Consider the following 23,828-nt stretch of genomic DNA (forward strand, 5'->3'; position numbering starts at 1 on the left):
AATATATTCTGCTCTCATGTATAACTTCAGAACAAGTAAAAAATTTAAAAATATATACACTTAATAAAGAAAGATACAATTACTATATGACCCAAAAATTCCACCTGTAGATATATGCCCAAAAAGAACTGAAAAGAGAGACTCAAGATAGTTATATGCCAATATTCACTGCAGTAACACAATAGTCAAAAGGTAGAAAAACTGGCCATCAATAGACAAATGAATAGACAAAATATTTACATCTATACAATGGATTATTCCGTTGTAGAAAGACAGAACATTATGATTAATGCTACACATGTACAACCATCATAGTGAATATTCAAAGAAAAAGCCAGAAACAATAGGATAAATATTTCAATATTTAGAATAGACAGATTCATAGAGACATAAAGTAGATCAGACGTTACCAGGGACTTGGGGGAAGGGAGAATGAGAGATACTATTTGATGGCTATGATGTTCTGCTTGGGTTAATGAAAATGTTTTAGAAATACATAGTGATGATCACACAATATGGTGCACATGCATTTGTACACATTGAAATTGTTACAATGGCTAATTTTTACAATTAAAAAATACAACAGAATTGGACATTATTACCCTGTGTGCATATATGATTACATGACCTGAGTAACTCTATATCATGTATAACCAGACAAAAAAGAAGTTATACTCCATTTATGTAGGATGTGTCAAATGCATTCTACTGGGCTGGGGATATAGCTCAGTTGGCAGAGTGCTTGTCTTGCATGCACAGGGCCCTAGGTTCAATCCCTAAGACTGCCAAAAAAAAAAAGTATTCTATTGTCACGTATAACTAATTAGAACAAATAAAAGTATATTAAAAATTTTTTAAAGAACAAAAAAATACAACAAAACCACTGAATTTTAACTTTATATGTGTGAATTGTATCTCAATAAAGTTTTTTTTTGTTAAAACAGAAATTAAAGATCACTTAGAACAATGAGTATAATTGAGAGCAAGGCAAACTACTTACTAGCCTAAGCAATGTATAGTTATAAAGGTAATATGTAGTCATGTATATAGTTTGATTATATCAGACTTCTCTAGTTCTGATATAACAATTTATAGTAGAGTCCAAGGTAATATCTACTTAATAACAATAGGGAAGGAGAGAGATCAAACGAATGACATGTATATAAAGAATCCACAATTTAAGTACTTTAGATGAGCAATTTCCAATACCACTGTTATAGAGCTACTATAAGTAGCAATCAAACTTAACTCTGCTAATCTGAAGTGTTACCTACAAATCATTCTTATTTGTTAAAACAAGATTTCTACTGGGCAACAATGGCAATTAAGGAGTCCTGCCAGTTGCCAAAAATATCCAGGCGGTGTAGTCCCACATCTGCTCAGGGTCTTTATCCTTACATCTGCTCTTCTTCCTCTTTCTTTTTAAAATCTCCACAAACCAGAATTTTTTTACTATACTGGCTAACTTCAGATGTTACTGTATTTGATTTGCCTTTCAAAATTATAAACAAATTAAAAATATAATAGGGTTCTTTAGATTATCAGTTTCCTCTTTCATTAGCATGGAAATTAAAGAACTGACTATGGAAATTACGTATGTGTCACATTATGAATGGGTCAGATATTTTGCTGTCAAGTTAAAGAATAGGTGAGGTTTCCAATCATGTGGATTAATGAGATTATGGATAACCTAAAGGGAAGTATATGTTTGTGTAACCCCCTAATAAAAATTCAGTATTGCCACTTAATCTAACCTACATGTCTTTCCAAAAGATGATCACACTGATTAAAGCACAGTCTGAAAATGGCAGAAAATAAATGGTTTAAAAATCAGTCATTTTGGGAAAAGACTATAACATTGAAGGGATTTCTAAGGCACACAAGACCACAAATAAATCACACATAAAAGTTTTATGATGTCAAGAAACAGTTTGGCCAGGAACTCAGTAAATACCCAATATGCACAGTCTATCCTAAGAAGCTGAAAGCCTGAGCTCATTACAATACAGGTAAATATGAGGACCTCCCCTTAGACTCAAAACAGAACCAGACCTATTTTATTTCAGGTTCTTCCCAAGTAGTATTAAAGATTAGGGGACAGTACACTGGTAATTATAAAGTTTGCTACCAAGGAGAAGAGAGAGCTGAGAAAAATAACCTATAACCAAAACTGAGGACCAGTAAAGCAGGGATCTGGAGCCACTGGCCTAGGGGCAAACCAGCTTTAACACCTCTATTTCTGATGATAACCCTCAAGCACCAAGAAAAGATGGTAATTATGTTTGTTGTATTCAATTTAGCATGGCAAGGAAGGAAACATGGTTTTATTCTATTATCATTTAAACATTAAAACAATAAACTTCAGTTATCTATTTTTAAAAAATCAATTTACCCCTTAAGGAAATGAGGGACTGTTGCCTTTATAGATGACAGGTCACTGCAAAAGCCTATCTTTATACACACACCAAAAATAAAGCAAGGCAAGGGGAGCCAATTCTATGATGGGGATTCAACTACTGTTACTTCCTTTATGAGAATAATGAAAAAAAATATTTCTGCATTTAGAAAGATGCTCACCTGGTTAGAATAAAGGAAAACACTGCATAAATCACAAAATGTGCACCTCACACACACACTTTTGCAGAGCTGGGGATTGAACCCAAAGCTTCACACATGCTAGGCATGTGCTCTACCAAGGCAGTTATTCTGATTAAAGGTCATCTATCCAAAAAGATTCTGGAATCCTAAAACATTCCTGAGTGCTTTACATGAAAAATAATCTGTTTCTTTTGAGAGTACACATTTTTTTTTTTCAAAGTAAAAAAACACAATAGCTATTATGCTGAGTAAACAGACTCACATAAAGGCTTTCCCTTGGGCCTCTAAGTCATCAAAGTATCATATCAGGTATCCAAGCTACCCTCTTCCCGTGGTCTGCTCAGAGAAGCAGCTGGTGGGAGCATCTGCAAGTACTATAACATTACAGAGAGCAGTCCCAAGTTTTCAGAAGCCTAAGAATGGTACTTCTATTGTAACCAGTAGAGTACTCACTTGCCTTTTAGGAAGCACCCTGTATGCTCTACTGCTTTCATCTACACTTAATTCATACCTCCTTAGGTCAACTGCCTGGAACATGCTGGAGCCAGACCTGAGGCTCCTCACTTTAGGACCAGACTTCAACAACTGAAAGTAAATTCTGCTTCTTTCCACCTTTTCTTGGCAGAGCTCCCATAAGCTGTTTTGCTTTTCAAAATACCAAAGAAAGGAAATGTTTTCTAAAACAATGCTGGTAAAAGCTACAAAACATATGGCAAACAAGATGCCTACAAACCAAATGTGTACGGTATCTTTACTCAATACAAATGACTAACATTTTATGCAAAATGTCTTTTGGGCAAGTCTTAGATATAAATTTTTTTTCAAAATAAAGACTGTGATTTGTTTTTTAAATAACAACAGAAGTCACATACCTAAAAGGGAAACCTCATAATATTAAAAAAAAAAAATCAAGATTCTGATCTCTTTTTGACATAGACGTTTAGGGTATAATGATGACCCTTGCACATCTGATCACAATTCATTGAGAAAATTCTTTAGAGGACTCATTACATAAAGGAATCTCTCCATGTTATATTGAGCAGTTTGCCTTCCCTTTAATTTCCAATCCAAAGAAGTTTTATTAACTTCCCACCACCTCTAAGGAAACCGCTATGATTATAACATTAGCATATACTTACATTCAAAGCATTCTTTGCAGCTTCTGCTTCAGAGCGACTGTCAAAGCTGACAAAACCTACAGGCTGAGGAAAAAGAAAGAGAAATACAAAGAAAAAAAGTCAGGTAATATCTTTTTCTGGGGTCAAGGTTGATGTCAATTGAAAAGCTAAGATAAAGAAATGACCACAAACGACAGGTAGAAGTAAGAATAAGACCCAAAGAATCATGACTCAGTGGTATAGCCACATTTCTAACATGAATCAAAGGGATGGTCAGTAATGGTGGTTCTTCAAGAGCACAGCTGGGGATTTAGAGAATCATTAAAAAACAAAACTAAACTAAAAACCTTAGAGGTGATTGGATGATGAGCAGGAGTAAATAAAGGGATACAGACAATTTGGAGTTGAAGAGGCTCTACTTTCTTAAATTGAATTCACTATTTCAGTTTCTTCATCTTTTAAAATGGAAAGAGAATAGAATTACCACCAACGACACAGTGGTTAAGCCCTATACTCTTACTGCATGACCAAAATTACAAAGTGAGCATGCATGTCTATCTCAAATCCCTAGGGATGCCTTCAAAAAAAAAAAAAAATCCTGTATTATAGGCATAAACCACACTGTATGTGGGAGCCATAATCCCTTTGGACTCTATTTTAACAGCCAAGCAAGTTACATGCAATGTAGCTTATTTCAGATGAACCAGAGAGACAAAAGTGATTGAGAGACAAGTATGCCAAGTATTTGGCTTAAAAAAGAGAAAGCAAGCAACCAAGCAAGCAAGCATATAGCTAATCTCCAAGAAATTTGTAGGAACTGCCAGGCCACTGAATACCAGCTCCATTCTGTATCTTCTGTGCTCCGTTCTCAATTAGGGACTCTGCCTGAGTTATTACGGGTTTGAGGAACAGCATGATTCTTCACCATCGGATATTCATATCACTTGTAAAAGTTTACCCATTTAACCTCTTAAAAGAAATGGAAAAGAATTGGGAGTACAAGTGAATTTGGTTGATATTTAATCATTTTATTTGAACATACAAATCAGCCTTAATATAACTATGTTGGAGGCATCATTTTTGCCATATTTTGGGACAATCCCAAATATCCTAGCTAGAAGACTATAGAACTACACATTATCTTCCTACGCTAATCCTAATAGAGCTCACCCTTAATTTTAAAGCAATAGTAACCACAACAAAAAATCAAATCCTAACTGGAATTAAAAAAGAGTGTTAAACCCCATTGAAATTCTTACCTGCTTAGATGTAAGCTTTATAAGAGAGCCCTCATAGCCCTGGAAATAAGAAGAACCAAGTTTAGCCCTCAAAATGAATATGGGATGGGGAGAATGTAATACCACCTAGCTAGTAAACATGACCCTCTATGACTATCTAGCTTTTTGCACAAATGCCTCCCAAGTTAGTTGGGAAAGCAAATTACAGACACATAACCCCACACACCCCTATTTTATTACTTGGGGCCCAAAAGAAATCATGTAGTTATCTATGTTTTTCTCTTTTCTATTTTTTCCATGAAATTATGCAATATAGGGTAATGGGAATGTTTGTCAACAACAGATCTTTGTCTTCTTAGACTCGGTAAGGATAGGGATTTCATAAAACTAGGAGAGGGAAGAGAGTAAATTTAATAATAAGGTTAGAGCATGTTTAATTTGGTCATACATTTGCTAATAAAATAATAATAATGAAACGCTTAAGCATACAATTTATTGATCAAAACCTCAGACGACCAGAAAAGGCTGAACAGACAGTGATACTGCATTTTGTTGAATTCTGCTTAGTTAATGAAGTAGCTGGTTTCCATAATGCTGGGACATGCAAAACCTCCCTCTGGGGTTTCTATTCCAGCTCATTCCTAAGGAAGATGGAAACATCCCCTAACTTTTCCACTACCTCTCTTCTCCCTTCCCCCAACTAGTTCCTCAGGATAAGAGTAAGAAAGTGTGTTCATTTCTGGAAATAATCAATGGCTAGTGGCTTTCTCTGATGGATGACAGAAAAAAACACCACTTGACATGATTGACCACTACACATATCAGTACAAAGACAGATTTGTAGACTAGGGTCAGCCTCCAGGGACTTTAATTAAAAGAGGGTTGTTAGTAATGTACCAAGGTCCTAACTTTAGCATTGGGGTTTTTGGACAGGATTTTAGGATTGATTCATCCTCACATCTTTCCAGCACAAAACTTGGTTACCAATTAGCTACTATAAACATTCTACCTCCCAGGCCTTGAGCTCTTCTGGACAAAGAGGTCATGATTCATAGTCCTGCCTCTTTCTTTTTTCAAGGTAGGCTCTCTCTCCTAAAAAACCTGGAGGCTTAAACAGTCCCAAGGTCTCAGAGGCAAAGGACAAATGGATATTTCATTCAAGTAAAACATCACTGGCAGGGAAATACCATGCTCTGAAACCACAAAGAACTGTATAATATCATAGTTTAAAACAGGAATGGCAGTCAAATGCCTGCCTCTTTGGTCCTGCCATTTATTATGTGTGCAAACTTGAGCATAATATATAGTCAACTGTTCCAAGTTTCATTTTCATCATTTGAAACAATGGGGCTAAGCCACCTTAAGGAACTGTGGTAATAATGAAATGAGATAATAATACATCTAAGGGCTTTGTTGGCCAAATCTTCCTCTTATACATACAAACATAACAATATTTTGTCGGTTAAGATCAACTAGGGGCTGAGGATATGGCTCAAGTAGTAGTGCACTCGCCTGGCATGCATGAGGCACTGGGTTCGATCCTCAGCACCACATTAAAAAAAAAATAAAATAAAGATATTGTGTCCACCTAAAGCTAAAAAATAATTTTTTTTTAAAAAAAAAAGATCAACTAGCTTAAAAAGTCACAGAAATGGCTCTTTTTATACAGCTGTGATTCTGTATATGAAACTCTGTGAATTCCATAAAGTTGGCACTCTCTTCATAATACCTTCTTCTCCTTTCCCATTTCCTATTAGCCAGTCTTGGATTACCCTTCCTGTTTCCCTCTGTGCTGTCATCATTACTACTTCATTCTGCAGTTGGCTATGAGAATGCAGTGAGGTCTACCACTACATGGTGTCTTCTTGGCATACAACCTAGACTCTAATCTTTCCTACTAAGCTGAATCCTGTCCAACATGTCCTGCCTCAATCTGGATGGATCTTTAATCAGAAACCAAGACTGTCTATCACCTAACCATAAGGGTGACCCCAGACAGGTGTTGTAGCTGACATATCCACAATGACCAGCTCAGAGCTCCTGGACATAGGCCCTGAGATCATGAAGCCTTCAAGGCCCATATTCTGATAAGTTCTAGTTTCCTCCTATCCTCCAAAAGCCAGCATGGTTATTTCAACTTTAGCCCAATTTCCTATTAAGTTTTCATTCCCAGTAATGTTAAATATCTCTAAAGTAACTTTATTTCCACAGTCAGGAAGGACAGGTGATTGCATTAAATATTTCACTAAACACAGAGGAAGATTCCTCTTAATTTATACACAGCTTTCTACAAAATTTTGTTTGAAATGTAGAACTTTTGCCAGGGAAAAAATAATAGTGTTCAAAAAAGACTATTTTTAAATGTCTCCTTATCAAGAATACTATTCTAACTAATAAGGAAGCAACTGACAGGATTTGATTTACCTTATTGCATTTGAAATATAAATAGGTAGTATGTAATTTGTAACCTTTTCATTGTCTATAGTTAGCCTCAATTGGAGTAGAACAAACAGGGGAGATTACACGGAATAGAGACCCCTGGGACCAGATGCATATTCACATCAGTAAGAGACCTCTCTAGCTAGATGAGTTGTTGGGAGGCCAAAAGGCAGTTTCAGTCTATCTTCCTAGGTGAGACTGTGCATTAAAACTCAGTTGTTAACTTTCTTTTACTCATTAACCTTTTTGAAAACATCTCTTTACAAGGTGCTCTCTCAAACATTTTTTCTTCCTCCAAAAAGCCCCCACAAAGCATGGAAAACACAGCCTTTTTGTATCCTTCTACAATTTCTGAAAGATATAAAAGGTACCTTAAATGGTCTGAAAAGCAGATAGAGCTCCCGAGGTTTGATATCCAGAGGGAGACCACTGACAAATAGGGTCCGAACCTAGAAAAATAAATTTAAGAAGTGAGTAAAGGTGTGGACACAAGCCACAAGATAGCTGTCACCTGAAATTTCAAAAATATTTCCCCAATTATTCATGGCTCCTACCAAATCCATGCTCTTTCCATGATACAATGAATACTGTAATGTGGAGATGCCATTAAGCTCTTATAGTTATTTCTACTTGGATTTCTCAATGAATTATATCTAGCTGATTTAAAATTATAAATTGACTTCCCATTCTCCAACCAACTACTTCCCAGTTCTAAAATCAGAGAAGGAAGTTTGTGTTTCCTTATAATTTAAGTACTAGCTTAAGAAAAATACAAAATGAGTACGGTAAATCTACCACTCCTGTGCTCTAACCATATGACCACATAAGGAGCTTCAAAACTAAAACCTGAAACAATTTATTTCTCCTGCTTTTCCTGTTACTGCTTCCCTCAATGATGTTAATTACAATAATTTTAAGAAATATAAAAGTACAATAAATACGTCAAACACATCCAAGTAGTAGCTACAGTGTGTAATTTTGCATCTGCTCCGTTCTATTCCCAATGTATTCTTCTATGGTACCACCAGCATGTATGTCTACTACGTACAAGGTAACCACTAGGTGCTGTTGACAAAACTCATTCAAGACATATATATAAATATGCATGGTTCAAGGCGCCCAGTACAAACTATGTGCTTAGTGTCCACCAACATACAGAACATAAATGACACTGAGAATGAGAAAGCATATTAGCATCTGAATGTGAACTTAAAGCACTGGTAGGATTTTAACCAGATGGAGACAAAGGTGAGGTGAGGGTGGGTAAGAATCACAGGCAGAAAAAGTATTAACCAAGGTAATGATGTGGGGGACAGTACACTGTGTTCTGCGGGCAGGGTGGGCCAAAACTGAATAGGAATTTGTAACTTTTTCATGATCTACAACAAAAATTACTGTTTCATGTGTACTTAAAACAGATATGTGTTTGCTGTTGTTGGGTAGAAACTTAGGTCAAACCACAGGGCATATCAAAAGCCTAGGAAACTGATCTTGATTCAGTAGGCAAGGAATAGCCATTGAATATCCCCATTTTTTATTCTACCCAGGTAATACAATATGATTAAGTTCTTCATTAGGTTATCTATCACTTCGCTACTTAAAGAAAAATTCAATGCTCAACTGTTAACCACGCATAAATATAAAAGATTTTTCCTCGGTGAGAAATAGAACATTTCCTAGGTTTCTGACACTTTCTACTGATTCTGATTGTACAGAAGCACAAACTAGCAAGCAAGACCCTTTTATTAACCTAGAATAGTATACAACAAAATGTCAGGTCATTTGTATACAGGTATTTAATAAACACTATTATGATACAACAGTGCCAGAATTCTAATTTATTATTTATATTTCAAGCAGATATTTTTACATAATTGATATACAATGAACTATATACATCTTGAAAGTATACAATTTAAGTTTTGACACATATAACCTGAGAAACCATCACAATTAATACACTACCAAGAGTTGTCTCACATCCCTTTAATCCTTCTTCCCAGCTTGGCCCACCATCTCCCATTCTTAGGCAAGCACTAATCTGGTTTCTGATGCTGAAGATTACTATGTATGTTCTGAAAGTTTACATGAATGGCACCACAGACTATGTACCCATTGTCTGGATTCTTTCACCCATCCATGTTGTCAAATGTATCCAAGTCTGTTCCTTTGTCACTGAGTGGTATTCCGTTATATGGATATCACAGTTTATCTATGTACCTGTTGACATTCAATTTCTTTTTGGCTTTTGTAAATAAAATGGCTATCAGTATTCACATACAAGTCTTCATATGGATGTATACATCTTTTTTTTTTTTTTTTTTTTTTTTGGTGCTGGGAATTGAATCCAGGGCTTGTGCATGTAAGGCAAGCACTCTACCAACTGAGCTATATCCCCAGCTTTGTATACATCATTTTTGTATAAATACCTAGAAGCAGAATGGGTATATATGGTAGGTATAAACTCAGATTCAAGGCCAGCTTAAGCAAGCTCAAGGCCAGCCTGGACAAACTAGCAAGACCCTGTCTCAAAACTAAAATATTAAATTAAATTTAAAAAGGGAGCTGGGGATGTGGCTCAAGCGGTAGCGCGCTCGCCTGGCATGCATGCAGCCCAGGTTCGATCCTCAGCACCACATACAAACAAATATGTTGTGACCGCCGAAAACCAAAAAAATAAATATTAAAAATTCATTCTCTCTCTCTCTCTCTTTAAAAAAAAAAGGGGGGGGGGGGACCTGGGAATGTAGCTCAGTGGTAAAGGATCCCTGGATTAAATCCTCAGTATCAAAAACATCAAAAATTACTGTTTCATGTGCACTTAAAACAGATATGTGTTTTGCTGTTGTTGGGTAGAAGAGACTATACATATCAACTCATTGTTCCAAGTTTTTCATATAGTTTGCCTTCCTTCTCTCGATATCTTTGACACAGATAAAGAAAGGTCCTGGGAAGAGTCTTTATATCAAGGTTGCTAAAGCTGACAAATGCAAAGGATACCGACCATGAGGGAATCTTGCTATACAGTGTGCCCACCATCTGTTCAATTTGGCTGTTCCAATCAGAAAAGCCAGGACAGATAGGGATTCCCACCTCCCATTCATTCAGATTCTGCAGAGTGTCTACTACCTTCCTGATGTTGCCAGGTACTGCCTAGATTACAGAGATTTGAACAGAAGTAACATGATAAGCAAATCCCGTATTCTAAATGCTGGGGCACCATTTGTTGAGAAGCTTAGCTGAGGTATGTGGCAGGTATCAATTAGGACCTGAGGAGTTTGCCTAGTAAATGAACTACCATTTATAACATTATTCTAAAAAAAAAAGTTCTCTAGAAATCAGGGGATTATCAATAAAAGTTTCTTATGTTGTATGATAGAATATTTTTCATCCAATAAAAATATGCTCAAGTAAAAAGTACATATAGTTCAACTCTATTCTGCAAAGCAGCTGACATATGTATTTGGAGAGGGGGAAAATGCTTTTTATGATATATAAGTGTTTATATGGCTTAGCCCTGAGTAGTAGAATCGTGATTTTAATAGTTTTTATTGGCTTATTCATGGTTTCTATTTTTAATAAACATGCATAAGATATTGTAAGTTTATTTTGTTAGGTTTAGAACTGCCTTGATTTTATTTCCTGAGGAAACCAGCAAAAAAAAAAAAAAGTCAACATTTTTATCAATATAAATTGTAAAGTTTATGGAGAAAATTTTCTTATATAAATATTCTAGAATGAGATGTGAAAGTTTTTATCCTAAAGTCTCAATAAAAAACTACTACTCCCCAGGCATGGTGACACAGGCCTGTAAGCCCAGCAACTCTGAAAGGTGGAAATAGAAGGATTGTAAATTCAAGGCAACTTAGCAAGACCCTGTTTAAAAAAAAAGAAAGAAAGAAAAAACTGGAAATGAAGCTCAATGGTACAGTACCCACCCCCTGGGTCCAATCCCCAGTACAAAAGGAAGGAAAGGAAAAAGAAAAAATTGTTGTACCTTTGAGAAGGGGGCAGGAGGGGTGGGTGTGTGTGTGAGACTCCTGGTAAGCCTAAGTTTGTAAATCAACTATAGTGGACACCCAAGAGGCTTAAAGCCAACACTACTTTATCACATTGGAAACAACTAAAAAGGTTTGCATTTCATTTAAACATGGACAAAACCTACATTTCTTAGACTCTAACCAAGTTCACTACTGTCTTAGGAACCTGTCAGAATTATCATCACATTAAGAATATTCCCTCCTCCGACAGAACAGCTAAACTGACAAGGGGAAATAATTCTCAAATATTCAGATTATGTATTTGAGTCCAACTAAAGGTTACTTAAATCCAAGTCATAATGTACTTGGAATCCTTTCTAGATAGTCTCAGACTAGGAAACAATCAGGTTTTAAAAAAGAATGGGAAAGATAATTCTTAAATATCTCATTTGTTTTTCTATGGCAACTGGTGTATAGAGTCACAGGGATATTTGAAAACATTTCTCACTTCTATAATCATTTATTTATTTATTTTAGTTGTAATTGGGCCCAACACATTTATTTATTTGTTTGTTTGTTTATTTTATGTGGTGTTGAGGATTGAACCCAGTGCCTTACACATGCTAGGCAAGTGCTGAGCCACAACCCCAGCCCCTCACTTCCTTACTCTTACCACCACTTTTGATCTGAGTGACTACCTACTAATGCAATTCTGAGCTTTGATTTTTCTAAGTCTATGGAAATCACGAAGATAGGATTCTTGCTTGCAGAGAACTTGCCATCACTAAAGGAAACTGAATATGGATGTGATCATCTGTAGTAACAGAAAGTTTATCAGCTCAGTCACAAAGTAACTAATTAGAACCCAAAGAGTGATCTAAAAGTGTCATACTGAAAATCTGTTCACCCTGAAATAGATAATGCTAAATGAACTTTGTTGCTGGTCAAATCATTATCTAGGACAGCAATGTCTATGGACACAGATGTGCCTGGCACTATGCCTTTAGCATTGCAGATATTTACTTTATAAAACACATGGGAGAACACATTTCTTGGTCAAGGACACAGCATGCCTCATAGAAGTTCAAGAGCTGAAGCTGCTGACAGCTATATCCCAAAGGGACTCTAATGGATTTTGTGGATGTACCTCCAGTTTCATTTTTGCCATTTTCTGCTGGTAAACTAAGGGCTGCCCTAGATAATGATGTGATTAGCAATAAAATTCATTTAACATTATTTACTTCATGGGGAATCGATTTTTAATTGTCTTGTGCTGGACATAAGAACAAGGGAGTTTTGGTTCAGTCATTATCTAGCATTACTGCAGAGGCCACAGTTATTAAATGTGATTGTCAGCTCACCAGGAAAGACAAGTCACATTTCCATAATTGACTTCTCATTTAACAGGCTTTAATGCAATAAGGAAAGTTGTTTGTCCATCTTGAGTTTTCCTGGATAGAAAGGCCAAAAACAGACCATGAAATGGAAAAGGCCCTGTCTTTAACAAAGAACATGCTTATCTTGTTGGAAATCTAGACATTAAAGGGGAGCAGGCAGAATGCTTAACTTCAGTACACAGCACAGAATTATCACACATACTTTTCAACCAGTGGTCACATCTGATGAACAGTGTCCAAAGATTGTGGATGTTTCCTGTGTATGCTTTAGTTTAGTAGTTTTTCTTTTTCTTTCTTTTTTTGGTACAGATAATTGAACACAGGGACACTCTACCACTGAAGTATATACCCATTTTTCATTTTTTATTTTTATACAAGGTCTCAATAAGTTGTCTAGGCTGGCCTCAAACTTGTCATCCTCCTGCCTTAGCCTCCTGTGTTGCTGGTATTTCAGGTATGTGCCATAATACTCAAGTTGGTTTTAGTTGTTCATAAAAAGATTTCACAGATCATATCTGGCTACGGAAGGAAGCAATTTCTTACTTTCTAAAGACCCATGAACCTTCCAATGAGTAAAACCCATGGTGGTATGTCTGTCCACCTATCCCTCTGCAAACTTTCTCTCAATTTATCACATTCATACAAATGTGGACTCTAAAAGCAGCTTTCAAAGGTGCTGTATATTTGAATCATTCTTTTAGAAATACAAGTGGATCCACAGCTAAAATTTTTCTCAGGGAGTTTTAGAGTGTAAAGGTTCTTTTTTTGTATGGTGAAGCAGTCCTAGGCACAAAGTGTACAATCCTGGCTGATTTAGAAATCTACAGAATGTCAATGCATAGCCATGGGAGATGTAAGTATTTGCTTGTCAATAGTTCTAGGGATGACATGACAAACATGATGAATTAACCACATGTCCTAGTTAAGCGGCATCCATGACATCAAATGAAAACTTATGACAAATAGGCAGACGAGATTAGTATTTTTTTTGGTGGGGGGAGGGGTACCAGGGATTGCACTCAGGGGCACTCAACCATTGAGCCACATCCCCAGCCCTATTTTGTATATTATATGGAGACAGAGTCTCACTGAGTTGCTTAGCACCTCACTTTTGCTGGTGTTGAACTCATGATCTTCCTGCCTCAGCCTCTCCAGCACAAAAATAATATTTTGAGAGACAGAAATCTAGAAGAGGAAAAAGAAAATTAAGACCACAAGAAATCAGAATCAAGGGAGAAAAAATAAAGGCATAAACAAAGAGATAAAAAAGAAATAGATAACAAAGACTATGTTAACCCATTTATAATGACAGTAACCAATATATAATAAGTAGTAAAATCACATTTCAATTCATGGTAATTTAAACATCCTTATAAGTCCATGTGAACTAACAAATAATTTTTTAAAAAATATACAAACTCATCATCAACTTGAACGTTTAAAATGGTGATTAGATTTCTAAATTAACATGGGACGGGGCTCATAATTATTAAGCGAAAAGGAAAACATCAGAAATTGCTCATCGTCCTGGACTGGGGATGCAGCTAGTATCAGAGTACTTGCCTAACTTTGCAAGATCCTGGGTTGAATTCCTAGTACTACAAAAGCAATTGCCCATATTCCTAATTTAATTATTTTAGTGTTTTTGTAAGTTAGTATATGCTCAATGCTCAAGGGGGAAAAAGAAGACAGTGAAGGAGTATATCCCAAGTTACTTATATGTTAATAGTAGAAAAAAGGTAGAATTATTAAAACTTTTACTTTGTGTTTATAATTTTGGCATTTATATATTTATTAGCATATGCTTCTTTAAAAATGAGAGAAACAATAACAAAAACAACTCAACACAAGCCTAAATGTATCTTCCTCCTTTGAAAATATAAACATTGGCTCCTTCCTATCCAACATCTATTCTTAGAAATTATCTCAATTTTCTACCTGTCCTTGACTCATAGGGACACAAGTTTGTCCTTGAGCTATCAAAAGGCAACATGGACATAACTTGCTTCACATTTTAATTCTGACCACAAGTCAGTGCTTGTTTGTTTATATAAATATTTTAGTTGTAGATGGACACAATACTTTTATTTATTTTTATGTGGTGCTGAGAATCAAACCCAGTGCCTCACACGTACTAGGTAAGCGCTTTACCAATGAGCCACAACCCCAGCCCACAAGTCAGTGTTTCTTAAGACTCACCTCTAAAAAAGAACAACCTAACAGACTGGTGCAGTGGCATATGCCTGTAATACCAGTGGCTTGGGAGAAGGAGGCAGGAGGATTGTGAATTCAAAGCCAGCCTCAGCAAAAGTGAGATGCTGAGCAATTCAGTGAGACCCTGTCTCTAAATAAAATACAAAATAGAGCTGGGGATGTGGCTCAGTGGTCAAGTGCCCCTGAGTTCAATCTCTGGTACCAAAAACCAACCAAACAAACAAAACACCTAACCTAAGAAGTGTGCTAATGACTCAAAACTAAGGCCCTAGGAACAGAACCATCCTGTTGTCAGCCAACAAGTATTTTTGCTTTGTGATAACCCAACTTCCCACTAAGACTAGAACAGATGAATTCCTCTTTAATAACTAATGAATGGTCACCTCTCTTCTGAGACACCATCTAATATAAACTTGAGTTTCAAGGACTGAGAAGTTAAGAGCTCTACATACATGCACAGCATAAATTCCGCTGAGCTGGGTTGTTTTAAAATCAGGGATGGGAGTGGGGATGGGGCAGAGCCCTGCTTATATCTTTTGTATACTGGTTAAATTACTTTATTCATGTAAAATAAATTATGAGTGGATTTGATTCTTTGCTCATCTTGTAAGTATGAGCTGAAGACCACATTGCAGGGCTAAATCCTACCCAAGGACTGCTGGTCATCTCATTTCCAAAGAAGGCTTTGTTGGCTTAGTAGGATTTTCCATTCAGGTCTTACTGCCATGAAAATAGATCACCACAACCATTAAAATGGTCTGCCAGGCATTTAAATCTGGTTGCAGCTTAGAAACAACTGACTGGCCTTTGGTCAAGTTCTAGGTGCTGGCTTCAAGATGAAGCAGATTCCTTCTTCCCAACAATGGCCACCCACTGGATTCAAATACTTATTCCTCTTTCATACCTGGGAAGTTGTTTTGATTCAAAGGGTCAGGCTGCTACAAGGACCAAGGATTGACTAACCAAGCATAAAATGGTCACTATGCGGTTCTTGGAGATTCTCAAGTTTGTTTTAAATTTGATAATTATTCCTTCCTTTCTAAAGAAAAAGCCACATAATTACCCATAGGGTATGGCTCTCTAAGTTTGGAGGAATATACTAGTGTTTCTCTAAGTGATATTTAATTGGTTGATCCTCAGGGGGGAAAGACTAATGGGAACATGTATGGAAAAAAGAGAAAGGACCATGTTCCATAAATTCACATACATAAGGCCTGAGCACTGCAGAACAGGGCAAACCATGCCACCTTTGTTTGATCTTTGAGGAGCCTATCTCATCCTAATCCAGATGGTTTCATAATTTCCCAATTTGAAAAGACTTCATAGGAGTCAGGTCCCAACCAGGTCATTATTCATCTAAAAAGAGGAGAGAATAATTAAGAATTTCTAGGTTTTTAAGCAACTCTAGGGAGCAAACATGAATATACATGTCAGCACTGTAACCTCATTATTAAAGAATTCCCTTAGTGCTATCAGAAACAGAGGGAGGTGAGTATTACCAGAGGCAAATCAGAAAATTTGGGTTTGGACTAATCTACATAGAAAACTAGATACACTTATGAACTTAATCTCATTATTAGGAATGTCACTGAATGCTGTCAAACACAAAATAAGATTGTACCTTATAAAGGCAAGCTTTATCCCTTAACTCTGGTCTGATTCATACCTCACACTGGCTTCCTGCAGTTCTCTGAACCAACTTTCAGGTGGTCTGCTCTACTTTAACTCTGGTTGGCCCACTGAATTTTATTGTTCATTCAGATACATTGCTTATAATGCTAAAACATTGAAAATTTAAATATATGTATTAATCCAGTATTTGTAAACAGAAGTTTACTTTGCAATTCTCTGAGGTGTACTTACCCTTATGGTTTTAATCCTATAGAGTGCACTGAAGCTAAAAGATGTCAAAAGATCACCACAAAACAAACTTTCCCATGGATTAACAAAAAGAAAGATTTGCAGAAAATATGAAAATTATCTTAACAAAATTCCCAAATCTTTCTTCCTTTCTCCTGCTGCATAGTTTGGGTGATTTTTATTCAAAGGAAAAAGTCATTCCATCTCTCTAAAATGACAAAGAAAAAACTAACCCAGACAGCATACAGAGTTCTTTCCAGTCACTTAAAGGATCTAAAAGAGGGGAGATAATGGATACAGGCAGATTATGATACCACTACTACTATCATATCTACTGAATGAACTAATGAGCCAAAATTATAACTTGAGTACTAGGAATGAGGCATAAAAGAAAGGCCTGTACAACCTAAGAATATCCAGATGCAAATGAATGAGTATTAAGAAATCACTGTGATTTTTTTTTATATGCATTTAAGAGGTTAAGTGCTCTAGGCACTTGAAGGAGGGGAAAAAAAAAAGGGTTCACAAAGAGCACAGGGGTTCAAATCCTGATTTTGCAACTCACTGTCTGCTATGTACCATGGTCAGGTCACTTAACCTTTCCATTTCTAAGTTTCCTCATCTCAAAATGTGTCCAAAGTCTTTGATACTTCTCCATTCAAAAGGCAGAACCTATTCCCCTTCCCTTCACTGTGGGCTTCCCTTGATGATTCAATGCCAAAGAGGAGAATATGGCAAAAATGACAGTGTATGACTTCTGTGATTAGGTCAAAAAAGCATGTGGCTTCCTGAGAAGCTGTTCCCAGATGACATACTCTGGGGGAAGCTGATTGTGAGGATGTAATTATACCCAAGAAGCCCTATAGGGAGGTCTACATGACAAATAATTGAGGTCTCTGTCTAAAAGTTGTGTGGGAGCACCACCTTGGAAGCAGATTTCCGAGCCTCAGTAAGGTCTTCAGGTGACTTCAGCCTTCACTAAAAATATCTTGACTACAACTTTATGAGACCCTAAGCTAGGCCACCTATCTAATGATTCCTAAATTCCTGACCCTCTGAAACTGAAAGAATAAATGTTGTTTTGGTTAGGGGTAACTTGTTACAGCTATTGCAAGAATTAAATAAGTGGATACATGTATAGTGAGTTCAGTGCTTGGTTCATAGTAAGAGTTCAAACAATGTTATTTTATGTTAACATGGTTTGCAACATTCAAAAACAAGATGCATTTTCATGTGCCAAAGCAATCTCCATGATGGGGATGCCTAACTGTTCAGCCCAGAGCAACGGAGTAAGCCACTTACAGAGTGAGACCTCTGAAACTATGACCCCCAAATAAACTTCTACCCCTCTAAGTTGTTCTTGTCTGGTATTCTATTTACAGGAACAAAAAGCTAATGAAGACAATTAATTAATTATGTAATTAATTATCTATATTTCATTCCAATTAAGATATGTGTGGCAAAACAGTTCTCACAGTGAGAGTCTGTGTTCTAATACAATCAAATAAAGACACAACCAACATTGCAGGTATGCAGCTCTGTTGTGCCAAAGCTTTTTGATCAAGCACCTCAGATGACACAGAAAACAAAAAAGCAAAAATATAAATTTAAATACTTGGATTGGTACCAGGAGGGGCTGGGGATGTGGCTCAAGTGGTAGCGTGCTCGCCTGGCATGCGTGTGGCCTGGGTTCGATCCTTAGCACCACATACAAACAAAGATGTTGTGTCTGCCGAAAACTAAAAAATAAATATTAAAATTCTCTCACTCTCTCTCTCTTTTTTAAAAAAAAAAATTCCATTGTGATTGATACCAGGAAAAAGACTAAGAAGGTCAAGCCCAAGGAAGTTCACAGAGCAGATATATGTGCAGGCTACATTTTGTAGTAACAGTGCTTTGGTGAGTTCATTACTAAGAATCCATTCTCTTTTCTAAATTAATTCTTACAGGAACATTCATTTAACAAATATTTGTTTGCATTTAAAATGCCATGGGGGTGGGGGGTGGGAATGGGGGGGCTCTGAGTTGTGGCTTAGCCGGAGAACACTTGCCTTGCTTTTATGAGGCACTGGGTTCAATCCTTAGCATCACATAAAAATAAAAGTAAAAAAATAAAAATAAAAATAAAATGCCACAGGGCCAAAATGCAAATTTTTATAATATATTCTCTTTTAAGTCAGCTACTTCCTTTAATTCACAAACTAGTTTACTTGAAGCACTTAGCCTAATACTTATAAGTACTTCCAGAAAAAGAGCAAACTTCTGTTTTTTAAGTTTAGATCACCTCCTAGCTTTTCTGATTTTAAGAATTTCCAATTTCAGAAAACATTCAAAATTTGTATACCCCAGCCTGTTACAGAAACTACACTCCTCTGAAGACTTGTTCAAACGGATAACCACCTGTAATTATTTCTATTTATGTATCACTTGTATCGTCAATATTAATTTTATTACTTCTTATATATAGTAATTATGCAAAGTGATACAGATAGTATGAGATTTGATGACTTACAAATAGAAATGCATGTGTATGCTGGAAACAAAAGATTTATCACAAATGGAGGGGAAATGGTGAGATATAACCTAGATTACTGTGCTTAATATTAATGTGCTTTCAAATCTAAAATTTTTTTTAAAGTCTGTTGAAACACTGAACCTGGGTTTCCATAGTACTGTGTAAATTTTCAATGACTATAATGGAAAAAGACCATTAAAATCATCCAGTAGTGTAAATCATATTTCTACTTTTAAAACAGGTGGTTTGGAGTAAGTAACAATGAATCTTACCATTATGTACAACAATGATCCATCAATAAAAAACATGGGAGGAAAAGTTTTTGAGGGCTTAGGTATTAATTGCTCTCTGGGTATGAAAGAGTTGATTTCCAGGTTACATTCCAACTACAAAGGTATACTGAAAGAAAGTTTTTGTTAAAAGTATACTGGGGGCCCAGGGATATAGCTCAGTTGGCAGAGTGCTTGCCTTGAATGCACAAAGCTCTGGGTTCCATCCCCAGCACCACACACACACACACAAAAAAAAAAATACACACACACACACACACATACACACACACTAGGGTCTTGCCACTGAGAACCTCTTAACTCACTTTTCATTACATATTCATTTAAGTATAATTATTAAGTTGGTTTGTGCAGTAATTAAAACAGAATGATATCTTAGGCCACAAATTCAAAGAATTTTAGCAGAGTTTCCAGTGTAAAACAAGGTAAATGGGCTCCAGAGCTACCAATATGCAGCCAATTCCTCAGACACTTGGACCTAGTAGCCATGATTAAATAATTTATATTGTTATTATTTTTTACCTTTGTGAAAGCATTATTTAGAAGAGTATATATAGTGTATAAGCACACAAACTCTGAGGCCAGTCTGAGTTTGGAGCCCAGCTCCAACATCTATTAGTTTTGCAGTCTTAGACAAGATATTAACTAATTAAGGTCTCAATTGCCTCATCTGCAAAATGGGAAAAATAAGTGAAGAGGATCAAATAATAAAAACTTATAAAGTATTTAGAAAACTGTCTAGCAGTCGAGCATGTTGGCACACGTCTGTAATCCCAGCAACATGGGAGGATGAGGCAGGAGGATTTCAAGTTTGAGGAAAGCGTGGGTAACTTAGCGAGAACTTGTCTCAAAATAAAAAAGGGGGGGGGGGGGGCGGAGAATATAGCTCAGAGGTAGACTGGTCCTGGGTTCAATCCAGTACCCCCCACCCCCCCCCACACACAAAAGGGGCCTGGAACAGAGTAAAGCATTATGCAAGATTTTGTTAAATAAATAAAATAAATATGACCACCTTTAATTGCTATCTGGTAGCAGTTTTTGCTAACAGAAACAGAAAGAATATTACAGAAATAAATTTCCCAAATTCTAAAATTCAAGGTTTCACTTAGCCAGCTAAAGACAATTTGAATAATTACAAATTTGGACTTCCATTTCAAGGTTCAATGTGAATATGTATTTGTAATATATTTATTTGTGAAGAACAAAAAGAAAACATAAAATTTTATAGAAACCAGGTTAATATTTTTCAATTTATGAATTTCAAACCACTCAAGCAATTGCCAAAACTGTTCTTTTCCAAATGAGAAATTCTCAAAATTGTTGGAACCTGAGGGCATATGAGGGATCTTTCAGAGTGGACATGACCTGGCCTGTCAGTGATCTCTGGAACCTTGTGTGCCAGTTCAGCTCTGGCCAGAACCTGGACTAAGACATGTGCAGGCAAAACAGTTCTCACAATGCCAAAGAGTTTGTGTTCTAATATGACCAAATAAAGACACAACCAACATCCCAGACATACAATTCCACTGTGCCAAAGCTTCTTAATCACTCTTCCAAATGATGACATCTAAGTTACTGTGATTTATTTGGATCTTAGTGGAAGAATTTCCAAATAATATAAATCAAATAGAATTTTAAAAATTTCATCAGAAATCTAAAAGACCACATATGTAGATACTAATAAAATACCCATGATTTAAAAAAAAAAAAAATCTTTTTAGTGTGTTTAACACCATAAACCACACACAATACTCTCCTCCCCCAACCAAAATTATATCAAAGGTACTATAAAAGATTAAAATGGATCCTTAACCTTAAATCTTGCCCTGGTGTGGTGGTGTATATCTATAATTCCAGCAATTTGAGAGACTGAGGCAGGAGGATTGAAAAGTTTGATGTCAGTCTCAGCATTTTTAAAAAGGGCTGGGAATGTAGGTAAATGGTAAACCACACCTGGGTTCAATCCCTAGTACCATGAAGAAAAAAATTTTAATAGTTTTCCCTTTTCACACTGTGCAAATATAAGCAGAGCTTGGACAAATGACCCACAATCTTCAGATGACCCTTTAAGGTTAGTATAAAAATCATGTTTTGCCACAACTTAATCTGCACTGCAGAGTATTACCATTCATCAAAAATTTTCAATTTTATTTGCAATGTCATCTTTGATGACAAAAGACATTAAAAAAGAGAACATCAAATAAATACACAAAGACATACATCTTGTTTTAGAAATGCACTAAGAAACAAAACAAAATCACCATTTTTCTAGTCTCACAATCAGCATTGCTAGCATGCATCAGTTTCTACCAACTACATCAAAATAAAATTGCCAAGGCGTTGGTCTTTCACTATTCCATACACCATTAATTCCCTGGGCTCTACTGGGTAAGTTGTAACAATGCACCTTTGGAATAAAAGACTTTTAATAGTTAATTTTTGCTTCCAAAAAAGGCACTATTCTCCATCTAAAAGCCCATATTAAACTCTACTTCTCCAAGGAAGCTTTTTCCCATTGTTCCACTTCTTTCTTTCCCTATTTCTCCTCTGAATCTCACTGCACTGAGTGAGCAAATCTGTTATGACTTAACCCTGTTCTTTAATTGCTTTACAGGCTTTAGTTAACTCCTTTCCAATTAAATTAGAAATTCCTTCAGATCAGGAAGTGTATCCTATTCACATAATATTATAACTTTGGATTAGGGACCTAGTTTTAGGTATCTAAGTTTCTTGTGAATCTGACATTTACAGATGATACACTAATCATGATTTATGTATGTGAATAATATATTTAGCGATATGTAAGACAGTAGTACCCTAAAGAATCTGATAATTCATCTTTTTAGTCTTATGAATTAATCTCATCCTAAATTAGCAGTCAACATAATTTGTTTCCAAGAGCCAGCTACCTTCTATAAAATGCAGAAAGAATGACATATGAGATATTTAATTACAAGGAAAAGGAGGCATGAATCTCTAAATAAAGGCAATAATAATCTCTGTGGTTAAAGCACATAAAATAATTAAATGTGAACAAAAGTAGTTGTGGGATAAGAGATGTCAAATCACATACATAATCCCTCCCGATGATCCCCCACACAAATACACCCTCATGTATTCCATGTTTCACCATTTCTTTTAGATCTTATTTCCTTGACATGTAGAATGTGCTTTAACATTTGCCATCTTCAAAGAAACAACAACAATAACAACAAAAGCATGAAATAAATTAATCGAGTATCTTTAAGTTGTGGACAGGCAACACTATGCAATATTTAGTTGTACACATTTCCATTTTTCAATAGTCAACTAATAATCCTGAGTTGCCTCTTTATTACTCCTTGGGGCTTAGGGTGATATATGTTGAAGAAAATATGGTGAGGTCAAAAAGAAAAAAGAAAGAAAGAAGAAAATAATTAGAAAAGTAATATTCCAGAGGAAAGAGCACGTAACTGCAAGAATTTTCTAGATGTCTGCTAAAACACAGATTGCTGGGACTCTAACCCAGAAATTCTGATCAGTGGATTTGGGGATGAAACTTAGGAATCTAAATTTTCTTTTTGGGGGGGAGGGGTGAGGAGTAATCAGGGATTGAACCCAGGGGTGCTCAACCACTGAACCATGTCCCCAGCCCTATTTATTATTTATTTATTTAGATATTTATTTTTTAGTTGTAGTTGGACACAATACCTTTATTTTATTTGCTTATTTTTTATGTGGTACTTAGGATCGAACCCAGGGCCTCACACGTGCTAGGTGAGCATTCTACCACTGAGCCACAACCCCAGCCTCCCTCCCCAGCCCTTTTTATTTTAAGACAGGGTTTTGCTAAATTGCTTAGGGTCTTGTTAAGGAGTCAATTTTTTTAACAAGCACCAAAGATGTTTTTCTTGACCAGGCACATTTGGGAAAACATTGATATAACACATGACTAAAAATTCAGAAGGGTTTCTAGTTTAAAAAGAACATACAAGCAACATTCATTTATACCTATTCCCACTGGGATTAAGTTTTGGTCCCGGAAAATTCCTTACTTCCAAGTGTTACTGGGCCTAGGGAGACACTGCTTCATCTTGGAAGAGGGATCTTTGAGCCAAACCAAGAGTAAATCTTGTATAGGCAGAGAAGAATCAGATCCTTTCAGATGAGAAACAAGTTTGCAATTTATGAGGTATTTCA

At 36.1% G+C, this 23,828-nt stretch overlaps 1 protein-coding gene across 9 annotated transcripts in view; it reads right to left on the reverse strand.

Moving 5' to 3' along the window:
- The window catches only part of Rbpms (RNA binding protein, mRNA processing factor), a 173,213-nt gene that overhangs the window by 91,349 nt on the left and 58,036 nt on the right, over nucleotides 1-23,828 (reverse strand). For all 9 annotated transcript variants that reach the window (XR_011707129.1, XM_071610248.1, XM_071610252.1 and 6 more), the window contains exons 2-4: nucleotides 7,765-7,842; nucleotides 4,976-5,014; nucleotides 3,738-3,800 (exon numbers count right to left, since the gene is read on the reverse strand). Coding sequence is in view for 8 of the 9 variants with exons in the window: in XM_071610248.1 (XP_071466349.1) it covers nucleotides 3,738-3,800; nucleotides 4,976-5,014; nucleotides 7,765-7,842 (180 nt within the window). In the remaining variant the exon portion in view is untranslated. The remainder of the gene's footprint in view (nucleotides 1-3,737; nucleotides 3,801-4,975; nucleotides 5,015-7,764; nucleotides 7,843-23,828) is intronic.

This window comes from Marmota flaviventris, chromosome 3, assembly GCF_047511675.1.
Source record: "Marmota flaviventris isolate mMarFla1 chromosome 3, mMarFla1.hap1, whole genome shotgun sequence".
Classification (NCBI taxonomy): domain Eukaryota; kingdom Metazoa; phylum Chordata; class Mammalia; order Rodentia; family Sciuridae; genus Marmota; species Marmota flaviventris.